Below are 22,011 nucleotides of genomic sequence, written 5' to 3'. Positions count from 1 at the left end.
TGGTCTTCTCGGCTGCTCAGTGCTTGCCCTCCTTGTGATAATGATTTCCACTCTCTTTTCAGACCTCTGAGGGTACTTCCCCAGCTCAGCAACAGGTGGCTCTGCTTGATCTTCAGAGTGCTTTATTCTGCAGCCAGCTTGAGATCCAGAAGCTTCAGAGGGTGGTACGACAAAAAGAACGGCAACTGACTGATGCCAAACGCTGTGCGAGATTTGTAGAGGTGGCGGCAGAGGAGAGAGAGCAGCAGAAAGAGGCTTCTTGGAAACATAACCAGGTAAATCATTAATCATTGTGTAAATGCTGACTTTGCCCTGATGGTAACTCTTTATAAGGGTAGCTTGTGTTGAACCCTCGAGTCACTTACTTCTTCTAAGTTTTCAGTTCCGCATTTGTTGCCCTTATATACCATGTGCCAGGTGGTGGGCTGTGTTCTGGAAATACGAGAGTAGATCTTATAGGCCCCTTCCTCAAAAGTTACTTGTGAGACAGTATGAGAAACAGTCACATAAACAGAATTTCGCTCTGGTAAATACCGTAGAGGAGGTTTATAGGGGTCCTCCATGTAGGTGGGGCTGAGGAAAGGAGTCAGAGAAAGCTTCACAAAGGAGGAGATTATCTGAGATTCTTCCTGAAGCATGACTAAAAGCAGGACCAAAAAGTGGGAAGAACAACCAAGGTCAGAAGAGTGGCATGCACAATTAGCTATGTATTTTTTTTAATATAAAGCACGTAATTCTTTAATGGTTCCTTTATCATGTTAGCTTAGAGCATACACTATCAATTTTTTTAAGATTTAAAAGGATAGGTAGTCATATTATATCCTGGAGCTTATTGTAAAGTAAAGGATCCAGGTTTGTGGTGGAACAGAGTCCCACTTAGTACTCTGTTTTTAAGCAAAAAAAAAAAAAAGTATTGAACTATAATATTAAATTTACATCCTGCCCCCACCCACAGTTCCTATAATTTTCCACATTCTGTTTGACTCATGTATTTCTATAGTAATTTTAAGATGGCACGTTTTGCTACTTTAATTTTTGTTCTCTATGCCTTGAAAGTTTCAAAGTCTCCATATCTAATGACCATGTGAAAATTTTAGATTGTTTGAAAAAGGGAATCTGTTTAATTCAGGAATTGCGAAAAGCCTTGCAGCAGCTACAGGGAGAATTGCAGAATAAGAGCCAACAGCTTCATACTCTAGAGTCTGAAAAATGCAATGCGATTAGAATCCAAGAGCAACACATTCAGCACCTCAACCACAGTCTGAGTCACAAAGAGCAGCTGCTTCAGGTGAGTCCACAGAATGATGTCCACTAAAACTGGGCTTATCTGGCTTGGGAATTTATGTTCATATCATCTCAAGATATTAGTCTGAAAAAAAAAAAAAAAAGGAGTTCCCATTGTGGTGCAGCAGAAATGAATCCAACTAGTATCCATGAGGATGCAGGTCTAATCCCTGGCCTCACTCACTGAGTTAAGGATCTGCATTGAATTGAGTAAGCTGTAGTGTAGGTCACAGATGTGGGTTGGATCCCACATTGCTGTGGCTGTGGCGTAGTCCAGCAGCTACAGCTCCGATTTAATCCCTAGTCTGGGAGCTTCCATATGCCATGGGTGCGGCCCTAAAAAAAAAAAAAAAAAAAAAGATATTAGTCTGCCTGTGTTGAGTACCTGCTACATGTAGAACACTGAGAGATGGGAATCAGGAGGATTCCCACGACATGGAACATAGAATCCATGAACCAAGAGGTAGGAAACAGTCAAGTGTAGGAAATAGTAACTCTAGACTTGAAAGATTTAAGCCATAGTCAGCAAATAGTTGTTAAGCACCTCTGTGAGTCAGGTACTGTGCCAGGTAGGTGGAAGAGGAAGTGAAGATATGGCCACTGCTCCCACCTACTAAGATGAAGACCTCTGTATAGAAATTTCCAGTTTATTTAGATGATAAAATAAAGGTTGTATGGAAAAATGGAGCACTAAAGAAGAGAGTGATCAGTTCTACCACATACTCTAAGCTTTAGTCACATTGCCTTACATTTCCCTGAGCATACATTTTTTTCATAATATACATACATTGTGATCCACTTTTTCTCTGAGAGGGCCCCACAGCCTCTTCGGAAACTCCTAGTCCTTTAAGACTCAAGCAAGTGTAACCTCTTTGGTGAGAACTTTACTGACACCCTCAGGTAGAGGTAGACAGTGCGTCCTGTGTTCCCCTGGTAGCTAACTACGCATTCACATGTACATGCACGTACATATGATGATGGATGTCTCTTATCCCTGCTAAACTGTGTTCCCCGTGGGGGTGATCACATTTTATTTGTTTTATCCTGAATCACTAACAAATTTATTGACAAAGTGTAGGAATTCAGTTAACACTGAATAAATGAATAAAGGAAATATTTTTTGGTTTTGTTAGGAATTTCGGGAACTCCTGCAGTACCGAGATAACTCGGACAAAACCCTTGATGCGAATGAAATGTTGCTTGAGAAGCTTCGGCAAAGAATCCAAGATAGAGATGTTGCTCTAGAGGTATGTACCTTGCTCACCATGCTGTGGATCATCCCGCCCGCCGGGAGGGAGACTGGAGCTATGGGTGTTCACTTAATCGGCTGCTTTTTGGAGTTGGTTTTCCCTTCCTTTATATTTGGAATATTACTGAATAAGAGTGATGAGAAGAGTGACTCTTATGGAGCTCTGGAATGCTTACTTTGCTTGCAGCGGGCTATAGATGAGAAGTTCTCCAGTCTAGAAGAAAAAGAAAAGGAACTGCGCCAACTTCACCTTGCTGTGAGGGAACGAGATCATGACTTAGAGAGACTGCGAGGTGTTCTCTCCTCTAATGAAGCTACTATCCAGGTAAGAGCAAAATCCGTCAGGACTTGGCATCCCTCTCCCACCTGCATTCTAAACCTGAAGTGGCAATTCCTTTCATTTCTTGCTGAAAACTAAGGTATTTGCTTTATAAGAAAAAAAAATGCACAAACAAAATCAGCAGTTATTAGTTCTGTCATGAGGGAGTGTAAAATTTTAGCACTTCTGCTATGAACTTTGTAGGAGACGGCAGTGGATGAGAATTTTTATACATAGTTCTAATTTATTTCCAATCCTTGTCAGTATTATATACTTTTATATAAACATTCCTCGAGTGCAACTGCTATATTGTGTTTTTCTAATTAATATTATGTACATATCTGTTTATAGCCACAATCAGAACACTTGTATATCAATATTTACTCTGGGCTATTTTGGTGTATTTATTTTAGAACTTGACTGTCTAACCATCTGCCACTTCTTAAAGAAGTTCTTCACTCCTCCAGAATACTTCATTTATCATATACATTGTGTTTATCTCTCTACAAACTAGATGAGAGTTTCTAAAAACAAAAGAAAGACTAGTATGGCATTGTTAGATTAGATGCTAAATTGATGGATAATTTAGGAAATAATTTAAAGGTGAGTCAGGTTTCCTGTTTATCCCGAGGAGTGTGGAGTGGTGCTCTGACTTACAGGTGCTTTTTTTGTGACTGTAGAGTATGGAGAGTCTTCTGAGGGCCAAAGGCCTGGAAGTGGAACAGTTATCTGCTACCTGTCAGAACCTCCAATGGCTGAGAGAAGAAATGGAAACCAAATTTAGCCACTGGCAAAAGGAGCAAGAAAGTATCATTCAGCAGTTGCAGACATCTCTGCATGACAGGAACAAAGAAGTGGAGGCAAGACTTTAGTTAATTTATAGGCAACTGGTTTAGTGATTAAGTAATCTCAGTCTTGGATTAGGTCTGAGAGACCTGTGACCTGAGCCTATGCCTGGGCAGGTCATTGGCTTCCATAAGGACTTTTTTTCATACACCTATAAACTCAAGAGAACAATCATCTTTATCCAAGCAGTTATGCGAGAATTAATGAGATGTAAGAAGTGCACCTAGAATAAGATAGCTAACTTTTGTTTTGGTGCTCATTGCTGTGTCAGGCACTGTTTTAAGAGTTTAATGGACATGAATTCATTGAATCCTCATACATCTAGGAGGTACATACTATTATTCCTCTTTTACACACAAGGACACAGACTGCTGAAGTGAAGTAACTTGTGCAAAGGAGCAGAGCTAATGAGTGGTGATGCCAGTATACAACCCAGGCGGTGTGGCTCCACAGATTTAACCACCACACATTACCTCTCAGTGTAAAATAGGAATGTCATCACCATGCTGACAAATATAGTGCCTGTTATTTTTTCAGCTTATCATTTTGTGTTCCCCCTCTAAAGTTAAACTGGGGAGAAAATAAGTGAAATAAATGAACCTTGTCCATTTATCCTCATCTGATTTTATATGGCCTGAGCATGTAGGGAAAGGACTTATTTCAGAAAACAATTTGTAAGTTGTCCTTCTAAGTAGTTTTTTTCCCTTCTTTTTTTCCTTTTAGGGCCATACCTGCAGCATATGGAAGTTCCCAGGCTTAGGTTGAATTGGAGCAGCAGCTGCTGGCCTACACCACAGCCACAGCAATGTGGGACCTGAACCACATCTGTGACCTACCCCGCAGCTCACAGCAACACTAGATCCTTAACCCACTGAGCGAGGCTAGGGATTGAAACCATATCCTCATGGATACTAGTCAAGTTTGTAACTCAGCCACAATGGGAACCATATTTTTTCTTTACGGTTAATGTTCCTTCACTGAGCATGTATTGACAGTCTTTTATGTACCAGGACTGTGCTAGATCTAGGGAAACAAAAATGAATAAAACATCATACTTGCTCTCTCTTCTATGGTAGATTCTTATAAGCATTTTGATATGTAGTAGAGGGAATTCTTTCCTCCCAAACTTATGCTGTTCCTTCTGTATTAGGATCTTAGTGCAACGTTGCTCTGCAAACTCGGACCAGGGCAGAGTGAGATAGCTGAGGAGCTGTGCCAGCGTCTACAGCGAAAGGAGAGGATGCTGCAGGACCTTCTAAGCGATCGAAACAAACAAGCAGTGGAATATGAAATGGAGATTCAGGGCCTGCTTCAGTCCATGAGCACCAGGGAGCAGGAGAGCCAAGTAAGAATCAACACACACTCCAGAAAAGTATCGCTCAGTGCATTTATAGTCTGCAAACAGAAAGCCTATGAACCTCATACGTGTGTATTTATGTCATTTTACAGTCCATTCTGTTAGTGTTTTTCCTTCAGCTTATTAACTAGAGTACAGTTTTGCATCAGTCATTAAAGTATGAAATATTTCCAGAACACTTTTCATTTGGAAAGGTGCCTAAATAATACATGTACCCAGCCGTTGACTTCATCATGTGCATTTTCTTTTCCTTAATGTTCTGTTAATTTTGACAGAAAGGGATATGGGATTCTGGAATGCTTTGGTTTTTATTCTAAAATATCAAGACTTTGGTGATATTTTGTGTTTCCAGCCAGGATAGGGGAAAACGTGCACTATATTTTTTCTCTTAATGCGTATAAAATCTGAGTTATCTTAAGAGGGAAAGAAGATTGTGTTCTTTTCAAAGGCCCTGATGAGAATAAACAACTCATAGTAATATAAATATAGTAATCTCCAAATAATGGTACACAGATATTTCAAAACAAATTCTTAATTTATCCTCATTTCCATATATCTTTCTCTTAAAGGCTAGAGACTGTTATAGTTGACTTGTTCTACATTTCAGGGACCAGTCACTTGGAATTCCCCTAGTCAGTTCTCAGAACTAGATTCTTATCATATGCCTGTGTTATTTGACTATAATATTCTCTAATGTATCCGTATATTATGGGATGGTTATATTCCACTCATCCAATTCTTAGGCCCACCAAAGTAAATATACATTTTGTCAGAAACATGCTGCCGTGTGCTGCAGAAATTGCTTCTAGGTAGTTCTAAGAAAATCATTGTGAATTATATAAGTCTTTGGCAAGAGGCTAAAAAGTCTTTGAGTTTTCTTTTTAACCCCTTTGTGATTTGAAAGAAATAGTTTCAATATACTTACTATACCACTGGTAATAAAATAATGGAATCTGGGAGATGACTGAAATTACAAAAGATATTCAACTTAAGAAAAAGTAATGGTTGTACGCTTCTAGATCTTCTTCTCAAATTTTATATGCAGAAGAATCCCTTGAATATCTTTTTAAAAACATAGATGCCCAAGCTCCTACCCAGAGGTAGAAATTAAAAGGTATAGGTAGGACTCAAGAATTTGCATTTCTTGCAAGCTTCCAGATGATGGAGATGCTATTGATCCATGAACCACACTTGTAGGATCAATGCTAAAAACAGCACTACTAGAAAAAGAATACCAAGCCAGGTAGATCATACATAGGACACAAGATATCTTGTGTATTATTTACTCTGTTTCTGCCTATAGTAATTTTCAGAGATTTTTATAAAGGCAAATTAATATTTATTAAAGTAAACTGTTACCTCTAAGATGGTTATGTCTAAATCCCTAAAGAGCCTGAACTTTACACTAAAACTAGAAGGTTATTCTTTTATTTCCCTTAGAAATTATGACAGGAGCTCAGCCTCATGTTTAAAACAGTAGTAATTCTCCCCAGAGACAATTGATGCTGTAACATAGCTAATATAGCTGATATATTCATCATTTTATACCTCAGTGTTTTTTTTTTTTTTTTTTGGCAGTATCACCTGCATGCAGAAGTTCCCTGGTCAGGGATCAAACCCGTGCCATAGCTGTAAACAGAGTCAAAGTAGTGACAATGTTTATCCTTAACCCACTGAGCTATGAGGGAACTCCTACCATTAATAATTTTAGTCTTAGTTAATTATTTCTAGGTTTTCTGATTAAATGCAGACTTTCTATGTGTTAATGGTCACAAAAAAAGTTCTAAATCTTTTCCTTATTGTGTCATCATCTGTCTTAGAAAACTGTGGGGTTTGAAGTGAAATAAAATGGGTTTGGTGATTTTGAGGTTCAGATTCTCCTGATCATGTGGTCTGATAAAAATGTTTCTGTGTAACTGAGTCATTCAATAAGTATGTCTTGAATGCCTATATATTGAGTGCCTTCTATGTGCCAGACATTGTTCTGGGTGTCTGGGACTCAGAACTAAACAAAACATGGTGCTTGCCCTTTGAAGAAAGACTTTTTTTTTTTTTTTTGTCCTTTTTAGGGCCGTACCCATGGCATATGGATATTCCCAGGCTAGGGGTCCAATCAGAGCTGTAGCTGCTGGCCTACGCCAGAGCCACAACAATGCTAGAAGAAAGACCTTAATGGAACAAACCAAATGTTTGGGCAAAGAACATCCAGGCCAAAGGCAGATGTATCCACAGTAAAGAAAGACATCTATTACTCCATTCAAACCAGAATCTTAATACCTTAGCCCAATAGTTCTAGCAGAACCAATTTCAGATTATTTTCACTATAATAGATGTGTAATATTCCATTTTTCTAATATTCTGCCTATGAAAGACTTTCTTACCAGTCATTGGCTATGTTTTCTTCCTGTAAAATGAAAGCAAAGACTATTTTTTAGGGCCCCACTGGCTTTTCTTATATGGTTGTCTTCTAACAAATGACATCAGAACACAAATTTTGTTTTATTAAAATATCTTTCTAATGTTATGTATGATTTCCTTACCAGGCTGCTGCAGAAAAGATGGTACAAGCCCTGATGGAAAGAAATTCAGAATTACAGGCCCTGCGCCAGTATCTGGGAGGGAAAGATTTCACAATGTCCCAAGCACTCATATCTAACCGACCAGCCGAAGTTACCTCCATCAGCCCCCATCTTGGAGAGCAGACTGATCAAGTAAGAACTGTAGACATGTATAGACGTTTATGCCAACTGCATTCTCTTTTTATATCTGAGGCATAAGTGTGATCATTTTAATACTAAGTTGTATGAGAATGTCCCAAGTCCTTGTCATTGTGATTATGGTTCTCGCATCTTCCTAAATCTCCTGGCTCTTCAAATTTTAGGGTTTGATGCATATACCCTCCAGAGATGATAGCACTTCATTGACTGCCAAAGGGGATGTCAGCATACCCAGGTCCTCAGGAGGTAAGTATCAAATTCCGTTTCATTAAGGAACCTTTTGTCTTTCTTTCTGTAGCCCTCTGCGAATAGTTTGGCCAAAATACTCTTTCTCTTTCTACTTTAACGGAAAAAATAATTTTGGATTCCGCTGAAAGGCTGAAGACATACCTATTCTAGGGAGAACTGGCCTTACCTTGTATTGAATTAAAGCTATCGCTCTGGCTACACAATTTGGCGCATCCTTATTCTTCTTTACAGACAGCTTTGCAGAGATTTAGGAATGTGGACCTGCACAGCAGAACCAAGGAGCTGGCACTTTCTTCCGGGTATCTTAAGCAGATGTCACTGTAACTTGACATAACCCCCACTGCAGGGTTGGGAGGGGTAGGCAGCGTACGTTGACTCATTTGCCAAGCTCTGTTCCATCCAAGGGATAGTCAAAGACCTTGAACTCCCAAGAAACTGAATTCTCTGCATGGTGGGAGCAAAACTCAAATGGGCGCCTTGGATTAGCGTCTCCTTTTGATATCACAGATCAAAAGGTTGGGATCTAGGGAAGCTTCAAAGAATCTATTAACCCAGTGAGTTCCAGAAATAGAGGCTTGCCATGGTTAGTAACTTGGTGGTTACAGTGCTATGATACGAAGCATTGTGGACTTGGAGAATTAACTTCTGAATCATTTTTTAATGATTTTAAGAATATAAAAACTTTGTGTCTGTGTTATAGTGTAGGGTGTTATGGAATCCCATAGATAAGTCAAGCAGGTAGTCATTATTTATTTATTTATTTTTAGAAAGCACTTTCTCCCAATTTTTTATTTTGCAAAATTTCAAACCTATAGAAAAGTGGCATACCCATATACACTTTTATTAAGATTCACCAGTTATTAACACTTTGCCACTTTTGCATTATTTCTTGCATGTGTGCACATACATACACACGTGTTTTTTTCTGAACCATTTAAAAATTAGAGACATCATGACACTTCATCCCTAAATACTTCATTATGTATTCCTTAAGAGCAAGGGCATTCTCCTCCATAACTACAATATAATTATCACACTCAAGAAATTTAGTGTGATAATTATATTGGAGTTCGTGCCGTGGCTCAGCAGTAACGAACCCAGCTAGTATCCATGAGCTGTGGCATAGGCCAGCAGCTGTAGCTCCGATTTGACCCCTAGCCTGGAAGCTTCCATATGCCCACAGGCCTGAAAGAGACAGGGAAAAAAAAAAAGAAGAAGGAAAGAAAGAGAAGAAATTTAGCTTTAATATGGTCCTAGTATCTAATGTGCAGTCTGTATTAGGAGTTCCCATTGTCCCAGTAGTGTTCTTTTTTTTTTTTCCCCTTTTGTCTTTCTAGAGCCACATCTGTGGCCTGTGGAGATTTCCAGGCTATGGGTCCAATTGGAGCTACAGCTGCTGGCCTACACCATAGCTCACAGCAACACTGGATCCTTAACCCACTGAGCAAGGCCAGGGATCGAACCTGCATCCTCATGGATACTAGTTGGACTTGTAAACCACTGAGCCACGATGGGAACTCCCCAATAATGTTCTTGTTAGCTGGTGGTTTTCCCACTAAAAGATGATGTATTGTACTTACTTGTCATAGTTCTTTAGCTTCCTTTAACCTAGAACAGTTTTCTGGCTTTTTTGTCTTTTTTGACATTGGCATTTTTAAAAATTCTCGACCAGCTATTGGCCCTCAATTTGGCTTTGATTGTTTCCTCATGATTAGATTCAAGTTAAACATTTTTGGCAAGAGTACTACAAGGGTGACGTCTTAGTGCATGGCGTCAGGAGCACATGGTATCAGTTTGTATTTAGTTCTATGACATTGTTTAGTCATTTGGTCAAGCTTGCGCCTGCCAGATCTCTCCTCTGTAAAGGTTCATTTTCCCCTTTGTGATTTATAAGTGATCTGTCAGCAAATACCTTGAGATGTTGACAGTTCTGCTTTCCCACAGTTATTCACCTAGTGGTTTTAGCATCCTTTAAGCCTACTTGGACCAACTATTACTTTGGTAGTTTAAAAAAGTGATTTTCTGTTTCTAAACTTCCCTCTTTACTTAGTAGTGTATATTCTTTTATTTTTTATTTTATTTATTTAATCTTTTTTGCTTTTTAGGGCCACTCCTGCGGCATACAGAGATTCCCAGGCTAGGTGTTGAATCAGAGCTACAGCTGCTGGCCTATGCCACAGCCACAGCAATGCCAAATTTGAGCTGCATCTGTGACCTACACCACAGCTCAGGGCAACACCGGATCCTTCACCCACTGAGCGAGGCCAGGGGTCGAACCCACAACCTCATGATTCCTAGTCAGATTAGTTTCTGCTATGCCACAATGGGAACCCGTATTTATTCTTTTATAAAGAAGAGATGCTCTTGGAGTTCCCTGGTGCCCTACGGGTTAAGGACTCGGCATTGTCACTGCTGTGGTGCAGGTTCAACCCTTGGCCTGGGAACTTCCGCAGGCCCTGGGTGTACCCTTCCCCTCAAAAAGAGATGCCCTTTCCCTTCCCTTCCTACTCCTTTTGTTTGTTTATATCACTGTGGACTAGGGGATGCTTTAAAAAAATCATCTTATCATTGATTTCTGTCATTATTCCATTAGACAACCAGATTATCCCATATTAGGCCAGTTGGAGTCCCTTCAAGCTATTCCTCTGTCCTTTTGATATTTCCCCATCAGTTTGTGAGCAGTTCCATACTTTCTGGCATAATAAGATGATCTATGATCACCTTTTACTTGCCTCAGCCCTGAAATAATTCATTATTTCAAGGAGCTTTCTGGTTCCTTCTAGTGAGTAATGACATTTATATACTAATAGCTGGGTGTAAGATAGGTTCACAGCTACAGGTATGTCATTTGCTTCTAGGCCTTTTAAGTGAACACAGCTGAGGATGGGGATGTGTGTGTGTGTACAGTCTCCATTTGATACTGATTCCTCTAATTCCACTTTAACAACACAAGTTCTTTCTCCTCCTTGTTTCGTATTTGTATCCCCTTCTCCCAACATTGAGAAAACTGATTACCTATAATAACATCTCTTTATGTATACAGTTGTGCAGTACATAAAAATAGTTTCAGAATGGCTACATGAATACCACTATAAACAGTAAATCTGTTATATAATGTTTAAAATTTCTTTATAATTCTTTTTATCCTCAGAATATTTCCCACTGAGGGTATACAGTTAGAATACTGAGTTCAAATATTATTCAGATTAATTTTTTAAAATATCTTTGGGGTAGAGTTCCTGTCACGGTACAGTGGTTAACGAATCCAGTTAGGAACCATGAGGTTGCGGGTTCGATCCCTGGCCTTGCTCAGTGGGTTAAGGATCCGGCGTTGCTGTGAGCTGTGGTGTAGGTTGCAGACGCGGCTTGGATCCCATGTTGCTGTGGCTCTGGCATTGGCTGGCAGCTACAGCTCTGATTCGACCCCTAGCCTGGGAAACTCCATATGCCACGAGAGCGGCCCTAGAAAAGGCAAAAAGACAAAAAAAAAAAAATTCTCTAGGTTAATTATCTATTTACTACGTTGATTCATTTATTTTTATTTGTGTTCAATTTTAGGGTTTTTTTTAAACATTATTGTTGAACTAACTTCACACATTAATAATAAAACATTAACATGGTTCAAAGTCAAAAATATATAAAAGTATACTCAGAAGTCCCATTTACTTCCCTATCCTTTCTCTACTGTTTCCACTCATCCCATTAAGGCAGCCCATTTCTTTTCTGAGTTATCCTTCCCGTGTTTCTTTCTGCAAAAATAAGTGGATTAATCCCCTGTGACGTGTATGTTCTTATTTCCTCCTCTTCCTAATATAAAACATACTTCACTAGATGTACGTAGCTTCCTATCTTGTGTTTAATGATATATCTTGGAAATCACTCCATTATCAGTTCATAAAGATATTCCTCATTCTTTTTTATGGCTATATATACTACTTCATTGTGTGGATATATTATGCTTTATTCATTCTATTTATTAGGCATGTAGGTTGATTGAAGTATTTTGCTATTAAAAATAATATTGCAAATAACTTGTGCATATATGTTTTGTTGTTGTTGGATCATATCTTAGAATAAATTCCTCAGAAGCAAGGCAGCAAAGATCACATTGGGTTAATGCTGATCATAACTTGTACTATGCATTCATTTTTAGGAGACTTGGATACAGTCACAGGGCTAGAAAAAGAACTGAGCAGTGCCAAAGAGGAACTTGAGCTCATGGCTAAAAAAGAGAGAGAAAGTCGGGTGAGTTTTCTAGTCAAGCCTAATTTCTAAATTACTATTCATCAGCTATATGGGTACCTTCTCTAAGCCAGGGCCAGTAGTGGGGAGGAGTAGGGAACAAGATCAACAGGAGTTCCCTAGTGGCACAGTGGGTTAAAGATCCAGTGTTGTCACTGCAGCTCGGGTCACTGCTGTGGCGCAGGTTCTAGCCCTGGCCCAGGAACTTCCACATGCTGTGGGTGTGGCCCCCCAAAAATAAAGATCAACAAAGTCCCTGGCCCTATTTAATTTCTACTGGAGAAATACAGACAATAAATAATATATAGCTATAAATTGTCATAAGTGATATGTGGGAAATAATTGAAAATAGCTTGAATGGGACCTCTTGAGATAAAGTGGCTGGAGAAAGACTCTCTGAGCAGATGACATATAAGCTAGAACTCAAGGATGAGAAGAAGGCAACTCTGGGGAAGATATTTCGGGCAGAGCTGGAATAGTAGGTGCAATGGCCCTGAGTTGAGAGAAAGTCTGATATTCCTAGCAGAAAAAGTCCAGTGTGTCTAGAAAATCATGAATGAGGTGGAAAATGGTAGGTTTTGATGTTGGAAAAGTAGGCAGAAGCTGAGTCACTATGTTTGTTAAAAGGATTAACTATATGCAAAGCATTTATTATACGGGGTAGACCATAGTAAGCACCTAACAAATATTAGCAGCTGTGGTAATTATCATGATTTTTAGTGAAATTTGCCATAATAAAATATTTGGCTGTCATTTTCTAGTGAGGAGAGATAGAAGATACAGCATTGGAAGTTTAGGCCTTGCAGTGTTGTTAACTTTGGGTAGGAGTTGGGTGGTGCTGTGTTCTTCCATCAGGAGGTATGTAATGTTTGGTGATCTCCTGTGATGTTAGCAGCTGTTGGTAGTCGATGCCTATATCCATTGGTTCATTAAGGGTTGCAAAGATGGAGATATTCTGTCATTTTTCATCTACTAGCTAAATACTTAGATTTAAAAAAAATCTATTCTTGCATTGCTAATGGTGACTTTTTTTTTTTGCTTTTTTTAGGGCCACACATGTGGCACATGGAAGTTCCCAGGCTAGGGGTCTAATTGGAGCTACAGCTACTGGCCTACACCACAGCCACAGCAATGTGGGATCTGAGCATTGTCTGTGACCTACACCATAGCTCACAGCAACGCCGGATCCCCAATCCACTGAGCAAGGCCAGGAATCAAACCCGCCACCTCATGGTTCCTAGTCAGATTCGTTTCCGCTTCGCCATGATGGGAGCTCCCCCCCATTTTTTAAAAGTAGCATTAATTAAACAAATTTAGTATGTTTTGTAGTGCTAACAAAAGTAGAAGATATCATTAAACCACATTACAACTTCCCGCAAAACATCCTTTGGTACCACAGTGTGATGTATTGATCTGACCCATTAGCCCAATACTCAACGTTCTAGTTTTCCTGTGCACTCCTGGCTGATAGGGACATGATATGGAAAAAGAATTGCTTCAGTGTTAAAATGTAATTGACTTCTGTGTTAAATTGTCCACTGACTTCAGGATTTCTTTTTCCACAGATGGAGCTTTCTGCCCTCCAGTCCATGATGGCTGTGCAAGAGGAAGAGCTGCAAGTGCAGGCTGCTGATCTGGAGTCTTTGACCAGGAACATACAGATTAAAGAAGACCTCATAAAGGTCTCTTGAAGCTTTTTAGAGACTATTGGAAACCATTACAGCTCAAACATCTGTAGGGCATCTTCACACTTGGATACATTGAGTCCCTTGCCAGTGCTTATTTTCTTGATGCACTGTTAGTTTGAGCCTCTTGATGTTGCCATGTTCTCTTTGACTCATATCAGACTTGCTAAGATTTCATAAAGGAGTTAATATTATTACCTTCACATGGTGTATTAATATCCCATTCACAGTATGGCATGCTTTTACAGGAGCATTTGTTCCGTTGTTCCTCTGCTGAACAGTTTTTATTACTATTTTTATTAGTATACTTGTTTTTTTACTTTTAGGACCTGCAGATGCAGCTGGTTGATCCTGAAGACATCCCGGCTATGGAACGCCTGACCCAAGAAGTCTTACTCCTTCGGGAAAAAGTTGCTTCAGTGGAATCACAGGGTCAGGAAACTTCTGGAAACCGAAGACAACAAGTAAGTTATTGGGATAAAAACCTTATTTTTACTGAAAAAGCTGTCAATTTCAGTTACTTATGAATGTTTCTGCTGATGGAATTTCATAGAGAACCTGGTCAGTAGCAGCCTCAGATGCTCCTTTCTAATGTCTAGTTCCTGTATAACTACTACCTCATATCTGACCTTTCTTTAATATCAAACTTTCTAAAAAGACCTTGTTTGCCTGCGGTCCTCCCAGTCTCCATTATCATCTCTCTCACTGACCACTCATCTCACCCCAGTCTGGCTCTTAACTCGACCAGTTCACATAAACATCTCTGCTGGTTATGCACATCATAGCTCATCTTTTTAAGCACTTATTATAGCTCACAATGACATGTATCTGTGACTGATGAATGTCTCCCCCCACACACTAGATAGTAAGTTTATTCCTAGAACAGAGATTGGCACATAGAAGGTGCTCAGTAAATGTTTATCGAATGAATGAACGATACTAGGAAGTCCTATTGTAGGTTTCTCTCTTGCCTTTCCCATTTATCCCACTCCTGTGTCTTAGCTTCTTTCCCTGTGCTTGTGGCTTCTTTCTCCTTTCTTCTTCTTGCTCCCATGTTTCAATTCTTCCTTTTAGAGCTTTAAAGATAAAAGATAATGTGGCATTGGTTTGAACACTAACATACTATAGAAAGGTTAAGTCAGTAGCGAGATAGTTTTTTGAGTTTTAGTCCACACTACTGCATTCTTTTGTCCTCTTTCTCAGGATTAACTGTGGCTTCATGTCTCCATTTGTATATCGCTTCTATTCTTTTTCCCTCAGTTGTTGCTGATGCTGGAAGGACTGGTAGATGAACGGAGTCGACTCAATGAAGCCCTACAAGCAGAGAGACAGCTCTATAGCAGTCTGGTGAAGTTCCATGCACATCCAGAGAGGTGAGAGGGTGACAGCAATGTTTTTCCTTTAATTCCACATTAAATGCAGATGCTTACAATTTACAAGGGTGGAGAAAAAGAAAGTGGACAATTACTGGGACTCCCTAGTCTGTCATTTGTTGTGTGGGTTGACTGCTCTGAGCCTCAGTGTCTAACCCTTAAGTCAGGAATAGTGCCTATTTCATGTAGCTGTTACAAAGATCAAACCAGAAAACTTGTCAGGTTTCTGAAATAATGCCTTGAATATAGTAATCACTCAGTGTATGTGTGTTTCCTTTCTCTGTTCCATAGCCTATTAAGGGCTCCTTCATTATAAGAGTAGGACTATAAGGGCACTGATGTTCATTGACTATCACCGGAGAAAATGTATTTGCCATCATGGCTAATATCACCCCAGGATCACTGGCAGCCACCATGATGAATATATTTTCCTGTACCTCCTGGTTTTGGGCCAAGTATTTTATATCATTTTATATTCCTCTTATTTTTGTTTCTCATTTTGCCTTACCTCCTAACCCCTTTTTCCTAATTTTTATTCTTTTACCATTCAGTTTTTTCTAATTTACTGTTGACTTAAAAAATTTTTTTTCCTTTCCCCCTTGAAGAAAATGAAGGCAGAGGAAGGATACAATAGGACCATTTGTGTTACTTTTTAAAGAATCTCCTGGTCTTTGTGAACTGGATTCCTTTTCAGAGCACTGTCAAGTTTGGTTGACAAATGAGAAAACATATCTCTTCAGTAGCAACCCTACTTGGCTTAATATTGATTCTGTTTGCATTTAGTTTTTCTTGGGTTTTTAGTTTTGAGAAACTAACCCTTTTAGTAAAAAGAAAAGGAATTCCTCTTAGTGGACTGTAAGGATGGAAGGTAAATATTAAGAACTGTAATTCTACGTCAAATAGGTCCAGGATCTAGGATAAAGGGACACGCTTTAAAGAAAGCAGGCCTTGCTAATCTACCAGCCATGAACACAAGTGCCACAACAAAGACGACATCCATTTAGTGTGTCCTAGAGAACAATTACTTCAAAAGTCACATGGCTCAGAGTGGCACCGATGGCTCTTTGGAAGCATCTGTGGACTCATTACATTGCTGGCTAATCCATTTTCCTTCCATGTGGCATGTTTAATCAGCTCTGAGAGAGACCGAACTCTGCAGGTGGAACTAGAAGGGGCCCAGGTGTTACGCAGTCGGCTAGAAGAAGTCCTTGGAAGAAGCCTGGAGCGCTTAAGCAGGCTGGAGACCCTGGCCGCCATTGGAGGTGGGGAACTGGAAAGTGTGCAAATTCGTCACAAGCATGCCTTCTGAGCACTGGCGGGTCAGACTGCAGCCCAGGATGGAGACCCTTGTTTGCACTAACCAGAGAGCCTTGTCTGACTTTGGCAGAACTAAATGGTGACTTACTAACGATAGAACTGGTACAAGTAGCATCACCTACAAAGGGAAACTCACTTTAGTCTGCCTGTATTTCACTGCACATAACTAAGTTGAATGGTGGAGGTTACGAAGTATATTTGCACATTTCAAATCATTCCATTTTAGTCTTCCCACCCATATTCGTTCTTTTTCCCAGCCCTTCCTTCTTTTCCCTTATCCCTCCTATGGGCCAATAAAGTTTACTCCTCCCCCACTTTCACAATCCACTTCATATGTTCCATATCATGTCATAAATGCATGCGTGTGTATTATTTTTGCCATTGAGTCAACTCCTGCTCTTTGAAAGTAGTTTGTTTTGTTTTGTTTTTTTTGGCCACACCCATGGCAAGTGGAAATTTCCAGACCAGGGATGGAACCCACGTCACAGCAGCAACCCAAGACGCTGCAGTGATGATGCTGGATCCTTAACCCACTACTCCACAAGGGAACTCCTGACAGTAGTTTTTTTTTTTTTTAATCAAATGCAAGTTTCAATATGAGAGAGAGAGATGGAGAGTCTATAAGAATGATTTTGCGAAAGTGGTATAATCATTATCAGAAGGTAACCAAAACCACATCTTGCAATAGTAGACAACAAGCATTGGGAGGGCCAAATTAAAGAGCAGAGGCGAAGATTATTATAGTGTTTATAGTAACCCATCATCTCTAAGATTGCTTCAGATTTGATTATTGAGTGACAGTGAGATTAGATTCAGTGCAAATTCAATTACATTAGATTTTTTTTCCCTTTAAACCAAGGGCATCCTATTTAGTTAGAACACAATTTTAAGAAATATCCCAGGTCTTCCAGAGTCAGAATTCTCTTTATAAAAGGATGATTTCAAATGTAATGTTCCCCTTCAAATTCATTATTTCTCCAAATAACTCGTAGCCAGAGCAGACCATCTCATATATTTTTTTTTATTTGGTAGTGGCACTAGATGGAGTCCTGTATTTTTCACTTAGTAGTGCTTTTGCATTTCTCTATATTAAAATAGGCTTCTGGCTTCGAAGTGTTTGAATAGTTTAGAAAGAAATCTCATGGATCTTTGTGGGTTTTGGTCATTTTCTCAGTGCTTTCTTACTGCAGCATGACAGATAGATGTAAGGAAGGGGTCCTTGAGATTATATTTCTGGTATCTTAAATGTCAAGAATATAAAAAGTAACCAAGATTACTCTGGAGCATTGTTCATCCATGAGGTTTGTTATTGCTTCTGGATATAAATTTCCTAGATTAGAAGCTGAGATTTCAGTTTTCAAACATGGAATTGGGTGCATAGGGATTGAGGCTCTTCAGCACCATAAATGTGATCGAGTACCCTTTCTAAGGCAGAGCACAGTGATTTTTTTTTTTCCTCCATTTTTTTATGGAACTTTTATTTCTTTCACTTTCATGTGTTGACATGGTTTGCTTACGTTCTAAATTCTGTTCAAGTTTCTGTAACCTTAGCCATGCCTGTAATGAATAGAGCATCAGTCACTCTAAAATGGACAGAGAAGAAAATATTATACGGAGAAACACCCTGGAATTCTCTGATTAAGTAGTTCGCAAAAGACTGATAGTCTTCCTCTTATAGAGATACTTTCCAGTTTTAATGGACTTTGCAGGGAGAAGAGGTCATTTAAGAAAGGAGATGAGAAATATAAGAAGAATCATCTATTTTTCTTAGGCTTCCAATCTTTAGTGACCCATTCCTGCACAATGCTTTTTGTAACTTTATAGAAGTAAAGAGGTGGGGTAGAGTTACTGTTGTGGCATAATGGAAACAAATCCGACTAGGAACCATGAGGCTGTGGGTTCTATCCCTGGCCTTGCTCAGTGAATTAAGGATCCAGCGTTGCCATGAGCTGTGGTGTAGGTCACAGACATGGATCTGGCATTGCTGTGGGGTAGGCTGGCAGCTGTAGCTCTGATTAGACCCCTAGCCTAAGAAACTACATGTGCTGCAGATGCGGCCCTAAAAAGCAAAAAAAAAAAAAAAAAAAAAAAAAAAAAGTAGAAGTAAAGATGTGGGTAATTGAGCTGTAGAAATGTCAACCCATCAAAGACTACAAAGCATTTAGGAAATTTCTTCCCTTGATTTTACTAATAGACCAGTATGCTTGATAAATTTCCAGTTAAGGTTCAACTATGGGTGATATTTGGGTTCTAGTGGCTCATAATGATTACAGTAATTTATGTAAACTACCACTTCTGTTTCTAGCATCCTTCGATGAGAGTAGGAATTTCCCCAGGTATCTGGACAGTTGCTAAGTGTTAGCAATATTAAGGTAATTGCATAAATAATAAGAAACCCAACTCCCTACTGAAAAATTGACAAAATATATAGATTTGGGGAGAAAGTAAGTGAATTTTGATCCTCATTTGGATCCTGAAAAGATAAGAGTAACTTAGGCTATAGTTATTCGCTTTTGATATTTATTGGTCCTTAGAAAACATTTAGATTTAGTGGCAAAGAAGAAATTAAAAGTTTGATCTTGATACCATGGATGTGACTGAAATCTGGTACTGATTTCTGGTCTTAATAGCTGGAATGAGGCTTGCAAACTGCTTACTGGAGGGAGCTTGCTGAACTAAATTTTGAGTCACTAGGACAGTACTTGAGACTGATTTCTGAGGGGTAATAGTTTCTGCATCTTACTGCATTTTGGAATATGGATTTAAGCCACCCTCCTGCTAGATATTTGGAGCATTATCCTTGTTAAACCTTTTTATTATGATTAAAATACAACCATGTTGCTTTTAAGTAGTTTGGGTATTGATGGAAGGTAAGTCCTCAGTTTCTTTCTATATAATCACATGAGCCAGGATGAATTTCCCAAATAAATTAGCATTTGTAATTTGCTTCCTATAAAGGATGAGAAGTGGAAGGCAAATATAAAACTGTAGAGCTAACAATACTAATCTTATCAAATGTCAAATAAGAATAATGAAGCTTATAAAGTAACAGTAATTCTTTTTGCATTACTTTCCCTTTTTGTTGTTTAAAGTCAAATTCCAGAAATAAACATCTTTATTGTACTGTTTTCTTCTTGCTAAAGCTAGAAGGCTAAAATAGAAAGTTCAGTAATACCAGAAAATGTTTGGTCTAAAAATAATATGAAGAGTAGGGGTGTTAATTAAGTACATGGACCAAATCATCTTCCTTATTCTGAGAACTTCATAATTGTATAGCAAATGCAGGTAGGTTTGTTTTTAGTATATAACATGAGTATACAGTGCTTCCTTTTGCAATTATCAGAATCATTGCTCTGAAATACCCATCTCTCTTTCAATCTGTAAATTTTAGAGGCGTGTATATACAAGAATGTTTTATAAACCATGAATTTCTGTTTTCATTAAGTATTATCAATTCGATAATAAAAGCAGGTTTACTTTTTTCGCTTAAAAATTTGATCGTAGGGCTTTTGAGAACAATTGATTCATAACAATTTAAATGAAGAAGGAAGTGACATGTTAAATGACCCAGTAACTGGCACTAGATTATTCTAGGACTATTTCCCCACCCAAACAAGCTGTATATTTTTCTCTGGAAGTTCATTTCCTCTTAGCACTGTGTCGTGTTAAACTGTGTTAACATTTGTGCTGAAATGGAGCATGTTTTTTTAATATATATATATATATATGTATATATATATAAATTGTTAGAATTTCAGCTACTTTAGTGGAGACACAAAAAATTGTTCCTGATCCAATAAAAGTATCAAAGGCTAAACAGTAACTATTTGGTTTCATTCTTAAAAGATTTATGAGAAAAGTAGAGAAAGCACCTATCTTTTTTTTCCCCCTTATAAGAGAATCAGTCGATTGATTATTGTACTAAAACTCCAGGTCAAATAAGGCTCTGGAATGAGTGAATGCCTTTGTATTTATTTAACTAAATTCGGAAGAAGAACAAACCTGAATTTTTCTGCTTTCGAGAAATAACATCATTACCCTTCCCCAGAAGTGTGCAATGGACTCCTTTACCTTAACCCTTTCTTGCTCTCCTGGCTGAAGGACAGTAATAGAAAGAGATTGAAATTTGAGAAGCCTATTGTTATGGTGGGTGGTGCTATCCCTGTATATGATCCTGGAAAGGCCTGCTTCCTGTGTTTTTTGAGGAAAAAAGATCATTAGCAGGAAGAATTCCTTGACATTACAGAATTTTAAATCACTGAAAATAGTTGCTTTCTGAATTAAGTACAAGCTAGAAGGTTACCTAAGAGATGTTGCAATTTAAAGACAATGATACACCATAAAGGAGCCTGACTCCAGACAGTTTTCCAGCTACTTCTGTCCCAATATCAGAATCTATCTTGCTAAGGAATTTTATTTCTTGGAGAAGTTTCTAGAAGACTATATGAAATATTAAAGTTATCTAATGGTCCAGACAGGAATGGATGCAGGTAAAATTGCAGTTTGATAGAACATTTTTTCTTTGATCACCTCATGTAGTGCCATAATATTTAAGTCAGCAATAGTTGGTTCATGACATAAACACGTGAGAGTTCTCATAATGAGCAGAGGGCAGAATGCCTAGGAGTGAAAGTGAGATGGGCCCAGAGGACATGACGTAAGAGCCTGGCACCAAGGGAAAAATGGCCGGGCTCTTAGCATTGCAAACTCGTTCGTAGCTCTTTGAATCTGCTTCCAAAATTAGTCAAATATGACTCCTATGTTCTGAGTGACTTTATGGGGAAATAGTACTCCTTTGCTGTTGGCTGCATATAAATGGCTTAAAAAGGAAACAACCACAGAGTAGAATTTGGAGGAACTGGTCTTGTTGCCGCCCAGTTGGGAGTCACTACTGAAGAATCAAAATAATACTTCATGACTTCCCCTCAAGGCTTATTTGTGCAGAGTGGAGTTTGAAGGCAGTTGTTATTTAATGATGGGGAATCCTATTTGTAAAGCACCTGCGCAAAGAGTTTACAGTACTCTTCCGACAGCTCTCTGTTCTTTCAACTGTCCTGCGAAGTGCAGAAACCCCCTTTTGGGGAGACAGATATTTCCCCAGTGAAGAAGTACAAGTAAACTCAGTCAAGATCATTCAGTGACAACATTAGGTATAAAATTTTTCTTCTGCTGAGTACACTTAGGTTCAATGGCCTTTTTCAACGCTCAACTCCTCAGCCCACAGATTAGTTTACCAACAATAATATACAACAAAAATAATAAGGCAACATCTATTGAGGACACAGTATATGCCAAGCACTGTTCTAAGTACTTCAAAAGCAGCAAACCCTTTATAGCTGACAAGTGTGTGCGGTGGATGTTACTATTAACTAA

At 38.8% G+C, this 22,011-nt stretch overlaps 1 protein-coding gene across 10 annotated transcripts in view; it reads left to right on the top strand.

Moving 5' to 3' along the window:
• PDE4DIP (phosphodiesterase 4D interacting protein) overlaps nt 1-22,011 on the top strand; it is a 214,513-nt gene that overhangs the window by 141,869 nt on the left and 50,633 nt on the right. For 9 of the 10 annotated variants that reach the window (XM_047784872.1, XM_047784871.1, XM_047784870.1 and 6 more), the window contains 13 exons: nt 63-275; nt 1,130-1,288; nt 2,418-2,531; nt 2,721-2,858; nt 3,533-3,712; nt 4,849-5,043; nt 7,599-7,766; nt 7,937-8,018; nt 12,175-12,266; nt 13,829-13,945; nt 14,275-14,412; nt 15,209-15,321; nt 16,456-16,583. In XM_047784872.1, the coding sequence (XP_047640828.1) occupies nt 63-275; nt 1,130-1,288; nt 2,418-2,531; nt 2,721-2,858; nt 3,533-3,712; nt 4,849-5,043; nt 7,599-7,766; nt 7,937-8,018; nt 12,175-12,266; nt 13,829-13,945; nt 14,275-14,412; nt 15,209-15,321; nt 16,456-16,583 (1,837 nt within the window). Of the gene's footprint in view, nt 1-62; nt 276-1,129; nt 1,289-2,417; nt 2,532-2,720; nt 2,859-3,532; nt 3,713-4,848; nt 5,044-7,598; nt 7,767-7,936; nt 8,019-12,174; nt 12,267-13,828; nt 13,946-14,274; nt 14,413-15,208; nt 15,322-16,455; nt 16,953-22,011 lie in introns of those variants that run through there. The other variant, XM_047784869.1, reaches the window with a different exon arrangement.

The sequence above is a fragment of the Phacochoerus africanus genome, chromosome 6 (assembly GCF_016906955.1).
Source record: "Phacochoerus africanus isolate WHEZ1 chromosome 6, ROS_Pafr_v1, whole genome shotgun sequence".
Classification (NCBI taxonomy): Eukaryota; Metazoa; Chordata; class Mammalia; order Artiodactyla; family Suidae; genus Phacochoerus; species Phacochoerus africanus.
The sequence above is the reverse complement of the archived record's forward strand: the minus strand, read 5'-3'. Positions and strand labels throughout refer to the sequence as shown.